At 44.2% G+C, this 22,328-nt stretch overlaps 1 protein-coding gene across 1 annotated transcript in view; it reads right to left on the bottom strand.

The window, feature by feature from the left end:
- Positions 1–4,910: 4,910 nt before the first annotated feature.
- The window catches only part of Cyb5a (cytochrome b5 type A), a 33,142-nt gene continuing 15,724 nt past the window's right edge, over positions 4,911–22,328 (bottom strand). The window contains 5 exon segments of the mRNA XM_006988413.4: positions 4,911–5,203; positions 5,206–5,270; positions 6,972–7,006; positions 11,961–11,990; positions 13,502–13,630. Of these exon segments, the coding sequence (XP_006988475.2) occupies positions 5,085–5,203; positions 5,206–5,270; positions 6,972–7,006; positions 11,961–11,990; positions 13,502–13,630 (378 nt within the window). The 3' untranslated portion in view covers positions 4,911–5,084.

Raw genomic sequence — 22,328 nt, 5'->3', positions numbered from 1 at the left:
CCACATCCCTGGGAAAAACTGAGTCTCGCCTCCCCCAGAAGAAAATAGATAATAAAATACCAATAGCACCTTAGCTAGGGGGTGGTGCCTGGTGAGCCCCTCCTCCATCAATGCTGGAATTTTAACTGACTTGATCTCGTGTAGGTTTTGTGCAGGAAACCACAAGAATATTGAGTTCATGAATGCAACAGTTCTGTTGTGCCCAGAAATCCTCCCCAACCTTGGGTTCTTACCATCTTTCCACCGCCCATTTCCACAATGTTCCCTGAGCAGGGGATATGATACACACGTCCCACATAGGGTTAAGTTTCCCAGTTACTCTCTATACCAGTTGCGAGTCTATTTTTTGAGGTGTGGTTTTTTTTCTGATTCCCGTTATAAATGGAAGTCCCTCTCATATGATGCAGAATCAAGTGTTTCCATACATTCTGTGCATTTCTTTACACTTATTCAATGGGGCCATTTGAAACACAAATGATTTTCATTTTAAATCTCAGCATATCTATTTCTTCTTTTGTTATTTGCGCTTTTGCTATTTTTATCTACGAAACCACGGTCTGACCCCTGATCACTCAGATTTGTACTTGTTTTCTTCCAAGAATTTTATTTGGACCTTCTCTTGAGTCTCTGGTGAATTGAGACTGAATGTGAAGATAACACCACTATCATTCATTTCAACATTAATGACTTCTGTTTTATGAATCTGTGTGTATATTCATGTGTGCAGTATATACACATGTGTGGGTGTGCATGTCCACACACAGTGGCGGTCAGAGGATGTAGGACATCTGACTCTGTCACTCTCCACTTTATTGCCTTGAGACTGGGTCTCTTGATGAACCTGGAGGAGCCCAGTGATTCTGTTTCTAATAGCTCCACAGTGTTGGGGTTACAAGTGCACATAGCTGCACCCAGCCTTTTATGTGGATTCTGGGGGTCTGAACTTGGGCCCTCATGCTTTTATAGCAAGTGCTAGTCTTATCTAGATGACAGATAATTTTTTCAATTGCATATTTTGCGTTGTGCTCCCCACCCCCTGGAGGACCTAGTCTGTTAGTGTAAGCATAGTTATTTCATTTATTTCTTTCTTCTGACACTCAAGATAACGCTCTCCTTGAGTAGACTTGTTTTTAGGCCGATCTGGTTCAAGAGACCCCAGTATATCTAGGTGCAGAGCTGACACAGACACACACCAACACAGACCACCCAGAGGCAGAAAGACCCACCTACCCTTCCTTAAACAGTGTTCTTTATTGAAGTCAAACGGTAAACTATCAGGCTTGGGGGCTATAATTCGGTGGTAGAACACTTGGCTCAAATTTGCGAGCCTCTGGGATCCATGTTAAGAGAAAGAAAAGGAGAGGAATGGAAGAGAGAGGAAATTATATTACAAGTTCACTCGCGTCCCTGGAAGACAGAAGTCCTCCGATGACTGTGTGTGGATGCAGGAATGGGAAAACATAAACACTACGATGGGATCATGCTAGCATAGCATGATCCTAAATTTGACACACTGAGTCATGGAGACAGAGATAAAAATGATAGATTTGTCAGCCGAGGGCTTGTAAGTACTAAAAGCTACCACAGGAAGCCTGAAGAAATGGGGGAAGTGCCAATCTCAAAGGGAACCAGGCACAGTTGGAACCTTCACCTGAGGCTTGGCATCCAGAGTCAGGAGAATTCATTTTTTAAAAACTTTATTTATTTTTGGTTTTTCGAGACAGGGTTCCCCTGTGTAGCCTTGGCTGTCCTGGATCTCAGCAGACCAGGCCTTGAACTCACAGAGATCTGCCTGCCTCTGCCTCCTGAGTGCTGGGATTAAAGGTGCGCATCACCACTGACCAAGAATTAATTTGTTTTAAATCAGAGTTTGAGCTACTTTGCCCCAGCAGCCTTAGGACAAGCACAGTCCCATGCAGAAGCTCAGAATTAGGAAATGGACTCGAACACCCCTCAAAAGGGATACCTTCTAAGGAAACTGTCTCCCACAGTTCCCACTGGCACTGTCTAGACACCTGATGGACAAGGGGACCGACCTGCTCCACACAGTATGCATGAGAAGCCACTGAGCCAGAGGAATGGAACATATGTTGTACCTGACCCAGGGACCGGCTTCCTCCTGGGAACAGGGAGGCTGCCGGGCATCCGTCCCTTGTCTTTCTGTCTACTCTCCACTGTGACACAGTAACAAAGAGCAATAGGAAGCCACGGAAACCTTAAGCTCTCCTAATGGAAAGCAGTAGAGAGAACATTAGAAACTATCATGGGAGGAATGGAGGACTGAGGAGGTGACTCAGAAGGTAGGTGCACTTTCTCTGCAAGCAGAGGACCTGAGTTCAAATTCACAGCTGTCAGCAAGTGTAACTTCAGCTTTGAAAGGTGGAGAGGTGAATCCAAAGAGCTCCCTGGCCAGCCAGGCTAAGAAACTTGAAGCTTCTGGTTCTATGACAGACCCCGTCTCAAAGCAATATAGCAGAATGATGGAGAAGGCACCTGACAACCTGCTCTGGCCTCTCTATGTGCATTGCACACATTAGTACTCATAACCAGACTTCTGTGCATGCAACACACACACACACACACACACACACACACTTCAAAGTTTCATTTTTTTTCCTTGAGATTTTGGCTGTACAAATGCTAAATGTTCAAAATATAATACAAACTAATTTTTCTTCTCTGTACAACATTGTTCTCACGTGAAGAAACAGTGATGGCCAAGTTCAACTATGTGATCCAGCCCTTGAGAATAAGCATTAGTTTAAGCTAGAGAGTTAGCCCAGAGGTAAGTAGTGCTTCCTGTACAGATGTGAGGGCTTGAGTTCACTCCCCAGCCCCAGGTAAAAACTGGATATGGTAATGCATGTTTAATCTCAACCAAGAGGGAGTCAGAGACTCCCGGGCTCCCTGGCTAGCCAGCCTAGCCTAATTTGCAAAAACCAAGGTAGCTCCTGAGGAATAACAGCCAAGGATGACCTCTGACCTCCACACTAATGTGTACACACACCTTCCCTCCCAAGTAAGCAGATAGTAAAACTGATTTAGAAATTTATTCCGATACCATCTAGGATATGATATATCCATGTCATGCACTTCATAGATGATCTAAGAGAATTGTTATACAAGGCACTAAAGTTTGAAACTTTCTAGCAAAACATTACAATCTTAATAAATACATAACTTATCCTGAAATGCACACACACTTGTCAAGTCCAGCTCACGGCTCCTTATTCTTCTGTCTCGAGCTCTCTAAATAGCACATAAGGAGCAACAAACGTCAAGAGGCAGAAACCCGAAGAGTGAAGAGCGCACAGCATGGAGAAGATGAACTTGCTGCCGCCCGACCCTGGCCTTCCCTACTGCACAATGAGGGTTAGTGATCATGCAGAGTGGCTGGGGACGGCTCGGTGACCAGCACACACTCAGCATGCACAAGGCTTTGCACTGACTCACGGCACCACGGAAAACAATGGGAAAGGGGGATGCATGCCACTGACTGCGAAACAACCCATACTCTGCGGTGCTAGAAAGAGGACTCGGTGGTTCAGTCTCGCTGATCTTGCAGAAGACATGAATTCGGTTCCCAGCACCCACAGGGCAGCTGGCAACCGTGTTCACAGCCATCCAACGTCCTAGCCTCTGTGGGTACGAGGCACCTAAGTAGCACACACACACACACACACACACACACACACACACACACACACACACACACACGCAGGCTAAACGCTCGCATACGTACAATAAAAATACTGAAAAGTCTCCCTAAAAAAAATTCATGCTCTGTAACAACAGTAACACACCACTGCTGGTCACCCAGTCACAGCTCAGTACAAATTCCCTTACCATCTAGTAAATTACTCCCTTGGGTTTCTACATTTAAAATGAAAAGTCGTGGATACTAATAACGCACCAGGCAGGGCATAACAACGAAAGCTTACTGATCTGAATCAACTCGCGAGCGGCCCAGGGAGGGAAAGAGCAGAGCCACATGAAACTTCTCTCGGCTCCATCACTCAGCAGCTAAGGTTCACCAAAAAGCAAGCGGCAAATATCTCCAGATCTGTGCTGTGCTGAGTCACTTCATCAGTATTTCCTAAGAACTGTACAGACACCACTTTTGTCTCTGGATGGGGCATTTGTAGAACTTCAAAAGTTACGAAACAGAGTCTCAGGGGAATGACTTCTAAACAGAGAACAGGCAGTTACAACAGCCTTCCCCAGTCCACGAGCTGGTTTATGTTGTTGTTATCTGCCATGCACAGAAGATGAGGCGCCTCTTTTATAGATCTTGTAGACCACTGACATACCGTATCATGCATTTCAAGCAGAAAAACTCCCCATCTTTGAGATATAATTTCTGAATCTTAATCTTCTTGAAAAAGAAACAACATTGGCAATTTGCAGGTTGGATGTGAAATGTCCCCACAAGCGTATGTGTCTGAACATCTGGGCCCCATCTGGTAGTAATGCCTAGGAGGTTGTGGAACCTTTGCCTCTATGGCCTAGCTAGCAGGAATGGGTCATTAAAGATGACAGTCCTCCTCTGTGTCTAGCCTTAGCTCTCTCCTTCCTGACCCAAAGGTGCAGTCACCACGGAGATGCACCACCCCTCATGCCTTCCTGGCCATGGCGGAGACTCACATTCTCCTCTTCCTTACGTTGCTTCCTTCAGTTACTTTGTCACAGAGACGAGGAAGCAACTAGTATGGGAACATGTAATAGGTGTGTGTCGACTGCAACTATCACTGAGCAATCAAGACAAGAACAATCGAGCGCCGAGGCTGCTTCTTTACTTCATGACACAGACAGCCCGGGTCTGCATAATCAGCACATTGAACAAGTCTGTTTAATACACCAAAACACAAAGCACTAAAGACATCACACCAAGCGAACAGACACAAACGTGGTATATTTTAAAAGCCAGATATATTTTAAAAAGATCGTGCTTACAATAAGTAAATTATGTAGTGAAGAAACATGAAATTGATGAGTAAAAAGGCACATTTGAAAAGTTTCAGAGTACGAAGACTTCCTTGTTTGTTCTACTAACACAGGAGGAAACGGAGTCAGATATATTACAATTACTTTCTCAGGGCAAGGTTTCTGTCAGTAGAAATGATTAACACTGGCTTCTTTTCTCCCTTCTCTGGGGCAGTCTTTCCCTTCCTTGGTTTGGAGAGGCGAGTTAGTCTTCTGCCATGTAGAGGCGATACATCAGGGCTACCGCCAGGGCCGAGACGGCTGGGATCACCCAGTTGGTCCACCAACTAGAAAGACACAAGAGCAAAAAGATGCTTGAGTGATCCTCAATGCAGAGACCTCAACCTCGATAGTCTCCTCACTTCTAGAACCACTTTAGCTAAAAGGACGGCTCAGCTTTGCTAAAATGAACTTGAGGGCAATGCACACCCTGGAATGTTGACCTCCCTGCCCTCCCCTTTTGTCATCATGAGAAAACTCACACCCGTGCTCTGCTTCCATCTAGTTCCGTAAGCTTTATACAGAGAGCTGTTACTGGTCCCTCAACGGCCGCTGCCTGGGAGCCGTGACTTTCCCATGACATTATACTCTGGGATACCTATCACAAGACCACACAGGGGATGCTCCTGGTATGTCTTGTCCTCTTGCAGGCATCGACTGAGCATTTTAAATGGCACTAAGATGAGAATCAGACCATCAGTGTTCTCATTTGGAGGACACGGTCAGCAAGCTCTACAGCTGAGAACAGACCCTGTCCCCTGAACGCCGAGTACTAAGGCTGCCACTCAACCTCAGCTTTAACATTCTCAGATCCTCCTTCAAAAACCCAAACTTAATATCTACGCCAGATGGATTTAAGCTGTTAAGAAAAAACATGCCCAAAGTATTTAGTCTGTGGTCTCTCTCCCAAATTCAAAAGAATATCTAATTTATGCATTGTTCAGCTTTTGTAAGTTTTCAATATATGATAAATTAGAGATTATGGGTAAGATCAGGGACACAGCTGGGAAGAGCTCTAATGTAGTTATGGATTTTTAAATTGGATTTCAAGCTCTAAATTTCAACTTTTTAGAAAACAGAAATCAATGCCTATGCTCAGCACCCAACAATACTATGTATTCATACATACATGCACCTTCCCTCATAACCTCACTCTGCATGTATCAACCCATTCAAAGAACAAGTTCAATTAGAAGATGTAAAGCGTGACAGATTACTAGCACGGTCTCCATCAGAGTGTAGTGCAGTGCACTGGGCTTTTCAGTTGACTCAGAGAGAGGCTGGCCTGATAGGAGAAGGGAGGTGAGGAGCCCGGCCAGCAGGCAGAGAATGTTCTAGGATACTAAGAGAGTGCGTCAATTGAGTTTGATGGGGTGAAATACAAATGTATAGCTTTCAGCTTGAGTCTGAACATGAAAACAACAACAAAATGACCATGATTCTTCTCTAAGTCAATCTGACATGACGGAACTGCCAAAAGCCAGCTTGGACCGGAATATGGAGGGGAGATCTGGCTCCTGTAACAAGAGCGTCAGTCACGCTGCACTCAGATTAGAGGGTTTAACTTGAGTTACAACTAATGAAAACTGAACCATGCTTGTGGAACACAACGACCACAGTCTTCAAAGGTGCCCGTGTGTCAGGGGAGAAGGAAACCAAACTCAGCCTGTAAGAACAACCACGGCGGCACTGATCACCCAAGGGACCGGCTGCCATGGAAACGAGGAATTCCACTTGTTCTCCGTGGTCCCCAGTGCAGATACATTTGGAGGGCGATGGCATCTAGGGTCACTGTGAAAAGTCTAGGATGGAAAGCCCCAAAGCTCTGCGCACACATGGGACCAGGCCCAGACTGGTGGCTGAGAAGGACAGTGGGAATTCAAGCAGAGAATCAGATATGGGGGTGTCAATCAACTCTGACTCCTGAGCCCTCCAAGAGACCTTGTCTCAAAACAAAACAAACAAACAGAAAGACAACCAGTACATACCTGGAATTAGAGTCGACAGTAGTAATGAGAGGTTCCTGGGACACAAAAGAAAACATGAAGTTAAGGATACATCTGAGCATTTATCCCCCTGATTGAAATCCCGTTTTAATGTTTTTTAAAAAAAAAAAAAAAAATCACCATTTATTCAACTCTTTTAAAAATTGTTAAAAGGGACAATTATATCCAAGTTCTTCTTACCAAAAAGCTTAAATTTACCATTTTTCAAGAAAATGAAAATTTAAGGACAATTTTCCTTAAATTACTTAAGAATATAAACTTTATAATTTGAAAATGTTAATAGAATACATAGAATCTACTTTTAACATTTCAGCACTTCAACATAAAAACTAAAAACAGAATACTCATGGACATATATAAAAGACTGTATTTCTGTCTTTTGGAAAGGAAATTTAATTCTTCAAAGCATGGAATATTAAATAAAATGTCATTTAATTCATTCAAATCTGACAGGGCATAAAAGTGTGCCTACACTACATTAGAAGCGTCTCAACTAAAACAATAAGAATTCGTGTCACAGGCTGGACCACCTTTCCTGAGATTTCTTTACCTCACTGGATGGCACCAGGAAGAGCCCAGACTAACTCGGAAACCACCCTGCCTAACCAACAGATAAAGATCTTTTTACCTTCCTGCACTTTCTGAGCACAGTCCTTTCCATGAGGACCATAAAAAAAACAAAAAACAAAAACAGACATGTTTTCCCAAACCGTTCAAAAACTGCAGCCCCCTGAAGCACACACTTGGGGCTTAGCACTTGTTAGGAAGCACAGGTAAATGTTCCACACCGCAGAACTGTTAGTGCTTCAGCAAAGCAGCTACAGACAGGCCAGCGCCATCGGGAAGTCACGGCTGCACCTCTCCGCAGCACAGGCGAAAACTTCGGGAAAGCAAGCGGCTGTCTGCGGCGGCAAGGCAAAGCGGCGCCCCTGCGAGGTGTGTTAGAGAGACCCCCGCCCCCTCCAGAGGCAAATTCACTCTAGGGGTGCGTGAGCCAAGCAGACACACACCAACCTGGACACAGCACCTTTAGGATTCCTGACACAGTAGGGGAAGAAAAACAAGTCCTTTAGAAAGAAAACTTCACACTTGTTACCTCTTGAAGCAAACTGAAATCCTGGTGGTCAGGGGAATTCATAACCAGTACAAGATTATTTTCCATAAGTATAATTAACACTGACTACGAGAGACAATTAGATACACCAACAATATTATTCATTTATGAGAAGAAACGCAATCACAGAAGACACCAAAGAGCTCGCTGGAGGCACAAGACTATATCGCACGCTGGATAGTTAGTGTGAGGAGGCAGACACTTGCTCGTGATACAGGCAGGGACACATGCATTTCAGGGGACCCTGTGCAACCTCGGGTGGCCTTCCTTGCTTCCCCCCATCTTGGTGGCTGCATTGCTAACACAAAGGCACCGGTGTGAGGTTAAAGTATTCCTGAGGCTCAAACATGCCCACGCCAGTTAAGACGCTGTTATAAGGGCAGGCGAGATGGCTCAGCAGGCAGAGGTACTTGCTTCAGAGCCTGACAACCTGAGCTTTCCTGATCCCTGGAACCCGCACGATGGAAGGAGAACCAATTCTCCTGAAAGTTATCCCCTGACCTCTGACCTCAGTGTGTGCGTGCTGAGGCACACAAGCATATGTGCATACACACAGGAAATAAATATTTTAAAAGTTTAAATATAAGTAAATGAAATGGCCCTAGCATATCACCACCACCACCACCACCACCACCACCACCACCACCACCACCACCGGTAACGATGACCCTCCAAATGGTAGACTTAAAATATATATATATAGTTTTTGAATTGTCTATATTTTTCATAGCCTTAAAACCCAGAATGCTTGAGAATTTAAGTTGTAATGACCACTTAGCAGTGGGATAAAGAAGCCCGTTTTTTCCAGTGGCCAGTGTTCTGAGGGGCTCAGCTGGGTTCAGGGAACAAACTTTCAAAAAGATCAGCCACCTGGTTTCTGTGCAACTTGGAGACCTTCTAGCTTGTAGTAAAAACGACTAACAACTGGTGTATGGCATGTATAATGACTTACAGAGGTCATGTGAGTCAGTATAAATTATGATGAGCATCTTATAAAAAAATACCAAATCCACAAAGCCTTTGCAAACCAGCTCCCTCAATGAAGTTCGTGTGGCCTAGCTCACTCCTTCACTGGAAGAACTGACAGCGGAGCCTTCCTAAGAAGTTCAGAGACCCCGGCAACTGAAGAGACCACAGCTAGATGTGTGGTTGTTCACCAGCAGCTCACTGGGGCTTCAGGGCCTCAAGGTCTGGGAATCTCAGAAACAAATACAACCTTGTATATCACGGTGCTTTGAAAATAACAGAAGAGCACCAATACTATTAATACCTTCTATGTAAGCGAATTTGGTTGCTGTGGATACATTTAAAGATGTGTAACTTCTGTCTGTAAATTCCTTAACTTGGCAATTTAGCTTCTTTTGGGCAGGTTCAAGCTAATACTCACCAGTACATCATATTTCTCCAAATTAAACTGACATTTTAAGTAAGTAATATTGTTTTTTCTTAACACTGAGGAGTAACGCATACACCTAAGCACACTTGTGAAGGGCTCTACAGCTGAGCTCCAGCTCCAAGCACGATGTTTATTTAAAAACATCAGACCACAGAACACATTCTCCAGCCTAAAGACGATTACATGTGAAATCCTGGGAAACAATTAAAGACACAGTTTTGTTTGGCAGAAATAACAGAGCACCCAGAAAAGTGGCAACACATTTTCTACTGTGTCCCTCGCTTCCAGCCTCTCAAATAACCAGCAAGGGTCACCCCTGCTTTCTTCCAGCTCTGCTCCTGTTTAAGCAAAATCATAATAGGGAACAGAGGGTTTTTTGTTTGTTTGTTTGTTTGTTTGTTTGTTTGTTTGCTTTAAAACAATAAAACAGTCCAAAGTCCGTCCATCTGTAAAATCTTGAGAGTAAAAGTATCTCCTTTGAACAGTGAGTAGATGCAGATGCCAGCAAGAGGTTCCATGCCCACTGAACCATGAGTGACGGAATGAAGGCCCAGTGTCTTACTGAGAGCGGCTCTCCCCTGCAAACTCGGGCAGGGGAGCCTTCAGTGATGCTGACAGTGCCAGTCCCAGAATTCATCCTGCTCTGTGCTCTGTCCACCAGCTATCCCAAACATCAAAGTGATTACAAATGCAAATAGAAAACTAGACGCCCACAGCAAACTGTAAACAGAGCAGGAACACATTGCCCTTTGGGGCGGGTCTCCCAGGCTAGCCTCAAATTCATGATGCAGCCAAGGGTGATTTCCGGTCTTCCTGTAATCAATCATTGTCATCACTCTCACAAAGCACCCAGGATTACAGGTGAGCAGAATAATGGCCAGTTGTTGGAGATTGAACACAGGGCCTCCTGCATGCTGGGCAAGCACTCCGAGATACACAGCGGCACCATGAACACGTTACTAAGAACAAATGGACAAGGGTGGCCTCCGGGAGTCTGGGGTATGAGACCTGCTTACCACCACACACCTGCACGGGCACTACGGTTAGAGATGTGGTTAGCCTGCAGCAGACTAAAGCTCAGGAAACAAACCTCCCCACAGCCTGTTTTCCTGCAGGTGAATGGCTTACAACAAAGCCATTAACGTACTAAACATCTCACAGGACAGAAATGGACTTTTCCCTGACAGACTCTTGGGGGGGGGGGGGCAGAGGTGGGATACACGTGGGACAAATCGGTGCTCCAGTGTTTCAGCTGCCTGTAAAACAGCCACAAAAACCATGTACTAGTCAGATTCTGAGCAACTGTCATAGAGAAGCATGCAATTTCTAAACAGCATTTTGTTTTTGTTTTTGAAATCTTCCTGAAGCACTCCTATCACCAGGGTTAAGTGTGTTCTCGTTCTGGACAGGGACAGGGGAAAACAGAAGTTAGATGGCTCTTCCTGCACTGTGTGAGAGTCGGAGTAAGCGTGCCATTTGCACACACACACACACACACACACACACACACACACACACACACACTGTGGAATTACTGATGTCAGGCACAGCAAACAGCATCGTGGTGGCAGAGACAGCACAATGGACTTCCCAGCACGCTCGCCCTGTGTGCCTTCTCCACGAGGACCAGAAGCTCAGAGCACAGTGGAAAAGCTCAGCTTCCTTGCTGTCAATTTTTAAGCAAAACCTTCCCTCAGCCTCCCTTCCTTCCAGGCCAGAATTAACTCAAGCCTGCTTAGACTTCTCAGGACCTTTGGCTGGCTGTTCTCATAAGTTCTTACTCTAGACTTAACGAGCAAATTAAGTGAGAAGGTCACCTCAGACTGAAGAGCTAGGGGATGCCAATGTAAAACTCGCCTTTTCTGAATGCCTACGATGCCACAAAGATGCAAAGAAGGAGGAGGCATGGGTCGTCCCTTCAGAGTTAGGGAGGAAAACATGCTTCCACTTAAACAAGCTCTAGGTCCTCTGAAAATAAGACTTAGGTTCAATCTTTCAGAGAGAAGCACAATTTTTTCCCCACTCACTCTATCTGGTACTGGAGATTGAACCCAGAGCTTCATGCATGGTGAGCAAGCATGTTCCATTAAACTACACACCCAGACTTTTATTTATTGATAATTATGATGTTTTAGAAAGTAATAGATTAGTTGTACAAAGCAACAAACAAGTTCTCCTCAAAACCACAAGGACTGTAAAACAAACAAACAAGAAACCCAAACCAAACTCTTGCAAAGCCAAAAAGTTACATACCTACCTCACCTAGAAAGACCTGCTCTGACGTTTGCCCCATTTGGACACGTGCTCAATACAATAAAGATACACAGTTACCTCTGCCCACTACCCCTCCTCCGAGATGCAATAAAGATACACAGTTACCTCTGCCCACCTCCGAGATACAATAAAGATACACAGTTACCTCTGCCTACCACCACTCCTCCAGACCTCTGCACAAACTTACCGAAGGCTTGGCTATCTTCGATCTGTCATCCTGTGAGGAGAAAAGAGACAGGTGAACAGTAAGAATAACAGGACATCTGTAAAGGTCTCATTTTCAAAAGGCTGACCGTTTTTTGTTTTTTGAGATTTTTTAAAAAATTACTATTCAATGATTAGCATTTGGTGTTCAGCAAAGTTAAATACAAAGCTTGATCCATGTGATTTGACAGCAAAAATCAACAGTAGATTTAGGGACAAGAGGCATTTCCGTCTATGGTCCCCGAGTTTGGAATGGACCCATGACTGTCTGGTTCTTACGTGGAGGCGTTTAGAGGCTTACTAGAGTTGAACTATGGCTTTCAATCCAGAGAACAATGGAAAACAAAATCCTTCCCTTCCTTCTCTGCTCTCAAGTTCACGGAGATATGCATCTTTCTGCTGTGGTGGCCTCAGTGAAGCCTGCAATCTCCCAGCAATATAATTATAAACTATTTAAACCTCAGGCTGAGGATGTCAAAATCTAAGAGCATCTGAATGCTGACTACAGAGAAACCACAGGGAGGTGACCTAAATGAAACCCGCCCTCCCTCCTCAGGGGAGCAGAACTTAGAGGAACAGGACAGGGGGAACGTTCACAAGGACAGACCTTGCAGATGCAACACATCCTGTTACTTCAGGGAAGCGCGCCTATGAAAATGTGTGGAACGATAAAACTTCCAGACAAGTGAGACAGAGTCTCTCAAAGTATATATAATAACCTCCCAGCAAATCCAAAAGACCATAGACAAGCAGACAGACAGACACAGGCACACACAGAGACAGACATAGACACACAAACACAACTCACCAGAATTTGCTCTAAAATGGATTTCTGGGACTTCTCAAAAGAGCCTACTTGTATCTTTTCTTCATTTGTGGTTCTTATAAGAACCATCATTCACATACAGAAGACACATAAAAATAGGGATATGCCTATATTTATTTCTCTTATCTTTAGTTTTTTGTTTGCTTACTTGGGCTGGGGCAGCTGGCTATTTGTCTCTCATCACAAAAAGTGTATTCACGGCCACCCTTCACTCCCCTGGCTGCAGTAGAACAAACTGACTGGACTGATGATCTACACTCTGTATGTGCCTCTCTGTGTGCACTCAGAGACTGGGGAGTGTCCCCGGGACAGGGCCTTGGAACACAGCATTCTAAGCCTGAGCACAGCAATAACTATAATCAAAAAAATGCAAAGCAAAGAAAGGTTGAATCAATTTATTTATGACAAAAATGGTGTCCTGGCTAGGCATGGTGATGGTGCCTATAATCCCAGCACTTGAGAGATGAAGGCCTGAGGCGTGAGTTCCAGGCCAGCATGGGCTACATAGAAAGCTCAGGCCAACTTGGGCTATTTACTGAGACCCTGTCTAAACAAAGTATTCAAAAATCAGAAGAAATTGTTTTTGTTCTATTCTTTCTTATGTTTTCTGTAGTTGCAAATCCTGACTTACCAATGTCAAACAGTAGCCTTCCAGAAAAAGAAGAAAGGTACCCCCCACACCCCAAGAAATGACTTACCGGATGGAGCTCCCCGATGATGTATGTTTTCGACAGTTCTCGTGCGTCGGTAGAGTGCCCAACATCCTCAAAGTTCTCGGTAGCATCGCCCCCAGCTTGCTCTCTTAGGACTTCTTCCCCACCAGGATGCTGTTCAAAGGACGGGTTGCATGAACATTAAAGTCTTTTCAGGAAAATGAGCTAAAAGGAAATGGTTAGTTTATTTAATCAAATGGCCCACCCCAGAAGTCACAGATGACAATGACTGACTCCAAGTGTCTACAACGTGGACTATAAGCATGCTTCTTCACTATCCAGTTCCTTGGTACAGCAGAAACTTCCTCTCATGCTATTTGTCCCCATGCTTCCAACCCAGCAACAGTGACATAGGATAGCCCTGATGATGTGGTGACGCCTGCTGTGCTTTTCCAGGAAGTTCCCCAATTTCCCCCGTCACCTATCCCTAAACTGTCTCTTCAGCCTCCTCAAGACTCAGTCTGAGTGCGGACCAAGGAAAGACCATTCGCTGTCAGAGAAAGGTGAGCACAAAGTTTCCCTTCAGGTCGCACTCTGTACCATGTGCAGCCACACTGCTCACTGGACAAGCAGGAGGGCCCGCCGGGCATGGTATTAAGTAGCTGCCATCAGTATGAACTGAACATCCACAAAGAAGAGAGTCCCCTCCACATGGGGATGGGCAGGAGGAGCCTTTCATTTGACAGAAGCATCTTAGTGCTCTCCGTTGCCTTAATTGGAAAAACAAAGGACAGTCATGCTTCAGAGAGCAGAGTCCAGAGTCCAACCAGTGACAAGAGACCTTAGGTGACAAGGCCTAGAGACTCCCGGGTAAGAGTTCTCAGACACACAGAAGGAAAATACACTTGGTCAAGTCATCCAAAACACTCTGGCAGCAAAGCAGAGCAAAAAAAAAACAAAAACAAAAACAAAACAAACTACTTCTTATATTTTTGGTTATGATATAGCCTTTAATGGCTCAGCCACCTCTCTAGCCCCCAAAACCACCTCTTAAATTAAGCTTGAAGATGTACCTGAATCAAATTCATCCTGTACATAAGCAAGTACCTTAGGGTCCATAAGCCAACTCCCTATGCAGCTGACTGCAATTGGGACTTCTTCCCAATGACAGAAAATAAATGGACACCCACTATTGTTCAAAGGTGGACAGTTATTCTGCTGTTGAAACCTGTTCCTCCTTCTTCTTTACTTGGACACATCTAGCACTAAAGCCTACTGTTTCTTTCTTCTTCTTCATAGAAGTTATCACAAGCTACATTGTATGGAAAAAAGTCAGGAAACACAAGCAATGCAATAAAATCGGCTGATAATCTTGCTGTCAAGGGAGCTAGACAAGGAAAGTTATGATCATTATCTTGCACACTCGCTTTACTAAACACAAAGCAGAGGAAGTTCCAGGGTACAGAGATTGTAGCTTCTAGTGTTTACCACATACTCTGTGTGGTTTAAATGAGAATGGCCCCTATAGGCTCCTAAGTTTGAATGCTTGGTCCCCAGTTAGTGGAACTGCTTGGGAAGGATTAAAAGGTGTGGTCTAATTGGAGGACATATATCACTGGGGATGGGCTTTGAGGCTTTAAAAGCCCACACCAGACCCAGTGTCTCCCTCTCTCTGGCCTGCTGCTGCCTGTAGATCATGATGTAAAGCTTGCAGCTACTGCTCCCATGCCATTCCTGCCTTCCTCCTGCCATAATAACCATGGACTAACCATCTAAAACTGTAAGCAAGCCTCTGACTAAAAATGCTTTCTCTTATGAGTTGCCCTGGCCATGGTGTCTCTTCACAGCAATAGAACACCAACTAAGACACTGTGGGAACTTGAGAAAATACTAGTAGTTGGGAGCTGGAAAGGTGGCTCAGCAGTAAAGAGCATTTGCTACTTGCAGAAAACCAGATTCAGATCCCAGCACTCACGTGGGGTGGCTCACAACCACCTGTATTTCTAGTGCAGGGGAAGGAAACCTGTCCACATGTGGTACACATACATACACTCAGGTACAACACTCACACAAACACATAAAAAAAGGAAGAAAATGCTGGTCACAGATTTGGAGGATATATTTTAAAACACATCAGACACACATATCACTATGTTTAATAAGCACAACAGTGTCTTACTAAACACTTCCCAATATTCGTGTCTGTCCTTAGCATGACTTCTTGCATTGTGTAAACATTGCCCTAACTCACTGGGATGTGTTCTGCTCCATCCATTCTGACAATGAGAAGTAACTGATAAGAATCAAATGTACACGAAAGGCTCTAGATGTATCTCACAGGTGTGGCAGTGGTAATCAAGACTTTCTGGTTCTGGAACAATCTGGAACTGCCAAACACTGATCTGACTTAGGAGCAGAAAGGCAGGCAGTTAGGAGATATGAAGTGACCAAAGTCCCCAGAGCCCAGAGGTGACCAGTCCCTCACTGGTGCTCCTCAGCTACTGACCTAATTCACAAGTTCCTCAACTTGGGATTCCTGCCCAGGACAAGAGCGTCTCAGCAGACCTCCTGGAGTCTCACTGTCCACCAGGGACAGCCTGTCTTCCAGGACAACACCACGAGGTGACGTCATCACCTCGGTCTGCTATGGAGTCATGGGAATCCTGGAGTGTAAGTGCCACGGTGGAGGAAGCACATGGCCCACCTCAATTACACAATAATCTTAACTCAAAGGGCAGTGCAAAGGGAGCAGCCCTCACCATACGCTCCCACGGGAAAGGAAGCAAGGGCCATATTTGTCTGAAGCTCTGTCTCCAGGGTGGACCTTGCCTAAATTCTTTGTCACACAGTGTTCTAAGGGAAGAAAGAAAACACTTCGGGCTATTGGTCTCACGGACCACTGCTGAGTGTGTGTGTGTGTGTATGTGTGTGTGTGTGTGTGTGTGTGTGTGTGTGTGTGTGTGTGTAAATAACTTAGGAAAAACACAATACCAAATAAATTGATTGCTGTTGAAATGTAATTCTACCCTAAAAACTTTTTTTGGAAGAATCAATAAGAAAATCAAAGCCTGAAAAATTGTTATAAGATAAAATAAACTTCAAGTCCTGATGAGACAGCAAAGATAAGGGACTAACTCTTAGTAATATCCAGTATTTTCCTCGAAATAAATGACACAGAGAAAGAGAAAGTGCTAGCCGTGTAAATTAAGTCTACCTCATTACATCATAATTGTCTGAAACTTGGCAATTCTTTTGCCATTCTTATTCTTGTTAGTAGGATACACCGTAGTTTTCATAAGCACACAAGGTAGTTTAAGACTGTAATTGCGATTAAAAATAAAAAACCTAGGAGTGCACATTGTGTTCATGTCCTATCTTTTGGGCATGTTGTAGAATTTGGGAGTGGCCCACAGAAAAGGCTTTGAAAGAGAGGTGGTGTGGGAGCCTATTTTCAGGTTTCTGGTGGCTTTACCCAGCAGGTCTGCATAGAGAGGATGATTAGGACCACGGGCTGAGTGCAGGTGTCTGAGATGGTCTGCACTTGACTGTGCTGGGGGAGGAGGTCTTTTGCTCCACCCCTTGGCATTTCTATAAATACCCTACGGCAGAGACAGTCAGGGCTCATTAGAATAGGTTCCAGGCCCTCTCGAGGCTATCCTGCATTTTCTATCTGTTTATCTCCACACTCTAAATCCTCCTATCTAATGTTTCCTGCTGCTCTCACTCAAGAAAACTCTGGGGAACTGTGGGGTTGGTGGGTAGCCATCCCACAAGGTGGGAGGGTAGCAAGTGCCTGATGATTTTCCTGAATTAAGGAATGCATAACTGCACAAAGCCAGGGGACAGGTACATCCACATCAGATGTTTGCCTCCACCCACCCATCTCTGACAGCAGCAGGCAGCTGTAGAGCCGGGAAAGGAGGGAAAGGTGGAAAGGGACACAGGCTGAGTAGAACAAGACAGCCAATCGTTTCTGTGAAGGGTTCCCATTTTCCCAAAGGAATATTTCATTTTCTGTGTATGTGGCGCTAGTTAATGCGCACAACAAAGGCATGCCTTGTGTCCTCAAAAACCAGACTCAAGAGTCAGCACAAACAGGCCTGGTTCCTGCCTTCAGGGACCACGGTCTAACAGGCAAATGTGAACCATGCTCAACTGTGAACGCCAAGTGAATGTCACTTCCAAAATCACATGGTGAGTGCCACCAAGATGAAAAAGGAGTGTCACCAGTGGAGAAAAAAACACAGAGACAACTGGAGTTGTGAGGGACAGGGGTTACAGCAGGAAGTCCCTCTAATGCAGGAGTTCAGGGACAGGAAGGAAGCCGGCCTGGGACTCAGGAAGGGCAAGGACAGGACAGGCCAAGAAGGGCTCCCAGGTCTTTTCAAAGATCTTGGTCTGCATTTGGTGAGCAATGGGAAGCGACTGAAAAACATTTAAGAAGGAGTGAAGGTGAGAAGTCAGACTTCACTTTGAGAAGAGTCCTGAGGGCAAGAGGGAGAGTAAGTAACCTAGGCTAGAAAAGCTGACAGCTCCTAGTGCGAAGCAGCCTGGAGATGAAGACGGTGAAGACGGGAGATGAGGGAATGGGAGCTGGTGTGGGAATTGGGATGAGACATGGAAGATGTGAGATAGAATAGGGGCTTCCAGTCAGGGAAGAGTGACTCGAATATTGATGAATGGACGACCGAACACTTGGAAGACCCAGACTACAGCAACGACAGCACTACCTGAGGGAACTGGGAGTGGGAAACCCATAGAGACCAGATCTAAACTGGTTGTTGGAACAACCTTAGCAATGCACAGAGCTTGAGAGATTATAATTCTTTCCATGGATTTTTGTGAATTCCCAACTTCTTTAGCTGCCCCAAAAATCCCTGATCCTGCCAGTACATGAGAACTCTCAGAGATGAGGGAAAAGCAATAAATGGTGTTAAACAGCCTTCACTTTTTGATTTTAAAAAAAAAAAAAAAGGAACTCTGTTTTAAAATGCTAAAAGTTGGCACTGTCCATAAATTGAGAAATTTCCTGCCACATCTCCAACTCAGAACTAAGGATACGTTTCAGGATGTCATGGTACAAGTTGCACATTCCTAATCCCCAAACCCCAAATCCAAAAATTTACTGAGTGCTGCTGGCATGATACCCCAAATGGAAAAAATCCTATAATCTGACTTCATGTAAGGAGTTGTAACATAAGTACACTAAAATTATATTATAAAATGACCTTCAGGCTATGTGTGTAAGAAGGACATGGCTTTGCCATATATATCCTGCAAGAATGAGGAGCATTCTCAGCAATTAGGCTGCTGATATTCCAGAGATGTCTACACCACCCTGGAGGTATGCACAGTGGTTGTGGAGGGACCCAGAGGAACTCTCCGGAGGTACTTCAGCTACAACAATGATGCCAATATAGAGCTCAGTGTTCTTAGAAGGAAGAGGCTCCAGTTTGAGAAATGGTAGAGAAATTGGAAACTGACGATTGTTCATACTGTCTGTAGTCATCGACAGAGCACCAGGCTGCCATGACAAGATGAGATCTGTGGATGTGCACTTCCTCATCAAGGTATATACTCAGGAGAATGTGTCTCTTGTTCAAATCCAAAGTTTCTTGGGTAGAAAATTCACCTGCAGGGTTTTAATGTGGACACGTGCTGCTTGTTGGGTTTCTCAAACCCAGAAAGATGAGTTAATAATGGTTTAAGAAAATGAAACTGAACTTGTTTCAAATTTAGTGGCTTTGATTCAGAGAGCTGTAACAGGTTGGTTGGTTGATTGTTTTTAAAGGACAACAGAAGAATGTAGGTGACATCTGTTTTTGAAAAAGTAATAGTACACTGGTCTAGGTTGGACTTCCACATCCACAGAACCAAGGTCCTGGAGTAACTCTAACTTGTGGTGTCCGACAACACAACAAAAGGCTTATCATGAAATACAAAAAGAAGCGTATGAAACAAATGGATTTCATACTGGTGAGTCCCGTCGCTAAGATATCACTGTGAATATACATATATTCCAAGATCAGAGGCCTAAAACACTCCTGGTCCCAAGCAGTTCCAAACTGTATCACAAACAGTTAAAGTTGGCTCCTGAAATTCAGCTGGTCTCAGCAAAATTTCCACTCTTGGATCTCTTCTTGAAATGCCATCTTTACCTGCTGTGTTCTCTTAGTCTTCAGCCCACCAGACACCTGATCCCCATGTGCAGACTCTGAGGCTCAGTCCTTGGCCCCGCTCCCAGTCCACTCACAGGCTCTCCTGATGACTGAATCTCCAGTTTGCATATCACCTGTCTGCTAACGAATACACTTGAGCAACCACTTCTGTGACTTCATGGTGCCAGGCTCCTAGTACATCCATCTTCTTGAAAACTTCACCCAATGCCCAAGGTACATTTCAAGCATAACATTTCTCTCTCCTGCCCTAAATACACTTGCTGTGGATATCGTTCTGTATAAATAAAACACTGATTGGCCAGTGGCCAGGCTGGAAGTAGACGGGACAAGGAGAGGAGAATTCTGGGAAGTAGAAGGCTGAGTGAAGGAGAGACACTGCCAGCCACCGCCAGGACAAGCAGCATGTGAAGACGCCGGTAAGCCATGAGCCATGTGGCAAGGTATAGATTTATAGAAATGGGTTAATTTAAGATATAAGAACAGTTAGCAAGAAGCCTGCCACGGCCATACAGTTTGTAAAATAATATAAGCGTCTGTGTGTTTATTTTATAAGTGGGCTGTCAGACTGCCGGGGCTCAGCAGGACCCGGAGAGAAGCTCTCCAGCTACACACACTCTTTCCCAGTCTTTCTGTTCTCAGTTAATGTCGTCACCGTGATCCCAGTTGCTGTGGCCATCTCACTCCTGCTCCGATGACAGTTTTTCAGATTCCGTCCTTGAATTCCCACTCCCAACCTGGCCTCCCTTTCATCCCACACTAGAGCCTTTACCCTGCCCTTCACAGCTCGCATTGTTACACTTTCAAGTCATAAATTGGTTTGCAAAATTCTTCATGACTCAGACTTCAGCCTGTCCTATTGCCCTGTGCTTGCCGCCTCCTTCAATGCCTTCAAGTATGTGCAGACTAAACACGTGGGATTAGCACAGACCTTTACTTTGAGGATCACTACATATGGCAGCCAGCTGAGGAGCTGAACTTTCTCACTCCGAACAGTTCATACAAATCTCCCTTCTCTGAGCTATAACAGTTCTTACCCTTCAGGTCACATGACTTCACACTTAAATGATAATTCATTAAATTAAAATCGACTTTGTGCAAAGCACTGTGGGGCACATAGGAAAGAGCACCACTCAATCCTGTCTGATTGAACAGTGAAACAGGCTCAACCCTGTTAGTAACTGGATGGGAGAAAAACCATTTTTAAAAAATTATGCGATCTAATCCCGAAGAAACATGTACTTCCTTTGGGCTAAAAGAAAAAACAGAAAAAACAAAACAAACAAACAAAACCAGAAGGCCTATGGCCTTGACTGACAGAGCTTCAGTTCTGACTAATCATGAATGACCCCACAGGCCCTAAACATCAGGCATGACTTTGAGCGATGTTCCCCAAGAAGCAAGTATGAATGAGCTGTGTGGCTCCCAGGTATCAATATCACACAGCAGTTGCAGGATTTTCACCTTCATTAATGTTAAAAAAAAGTCTCCTAGCTTTAGGGTGAAATAGGCTCGAGCACCCCACACCCTCACCCCTCACGCCCGTGTGTGTGTGTGTGTGTGTGTGTGTGTGTGTGTGTGTGTGTGTGTACAGAATAGTCTGAAATATATAAACATTTTGAAATGATTCAACTGAGCTAATTAACCTATCCATCGCCTCACATACCTATCAGGGTTTTATTGTAGTAAAAACGTTTAGGATTCACCCTCTTAGCAATTACCAAACATACATCACACTTAGCAATAGTCATCATGATGTTCAATACACCCCAGAAGAAGAGTCTAATACAAACCAAACGTCTCTTTTGCAGCTGACTCATCCCTGGAAAGGCACAGCTGTGAGATGGCCAAGGACCAAATGACTCTTCTGTAACTACAGAATGGATATTAGGATCAAGTCAAACCTGCTTTACAATCCTCCCAATCCTAGGACATGAAGAGGTTCTGAGAAAGTCTTGTTTGCACAATGAGATTAAAGCTTATGTAACATTTCATTCATATTAATGTAAAACAAATTAAGAGTCATTGCTTTACAATCACTAAAGATATGAAGTGGTTTCTTAATCTTCTCATCTAAAACTTGTTTAAATAATTAATTTAAATTATTAAATGTAAAATATAGCAATATACATCAGAAATTAGAATTCAAGGGCCTACCTATAAAAAATGAGACATATAAATAAGGTCGTGAAGTAAGCATTAATGAATGACAGCAATAAACTCAGGCAAAAGAAGGTCACTTCAGGTAGGAGAATAGACAAGAAAAGCACCCTCACTATTCAGAATGACCGACTGGAAAAGTGGGGCTACCCCTGACTGTGGTAACTGGACATCCCAATCAATGGCATTCAGTGAGCTAGTGTGATATTCAAAAATCAAAGGTGTATCTTTGGTTTCCTTAAAAAATGTATGAGTTTTAAAAAGGAGACAATATTACAAACTTGGTCATTATTCCTCACTGAGCAACATTTATCCGTAACAAATTTAGTGCTATTCGCAGACCCTTGGCCGATGCTGATAAATGCTCAGATTCCTGTTTCATCTTTCACTAATAATGCTAACCTAATATTTTCATGTAATTAGTTAAATTATTTGCTGTGAGAAATGAGACCAGCTAAAAGCACGACCACAACATCAGCTTATCTTCAAAGCCAGCCTTGATCCTACCCACCCCACACCTTTCTAAATAAACTCTA

The sequence above is a fragment of the Peromyscus maniculatus genome, chromosome 19 (assembly GCF_049852395.1).
Source record: "Peromyscus maniculatus bairdii isolate BWxNUB_F1_BW_parent chromosome 19, HU_Pman_BW_mat_3.1, whole genome shotgun sequence".
Lineage (NCBI taxonomy): Eukaryota > Metazoa > Chordata > Mammalia > Rodentia > Cricetidae > Peromyscus > Peromyscus maniculatus.
The sequence above is the reverse complement of the archived record's forward strand: the minus strand, read 5'-3'. Positions and strand labels throughout refer to the sequence as shown.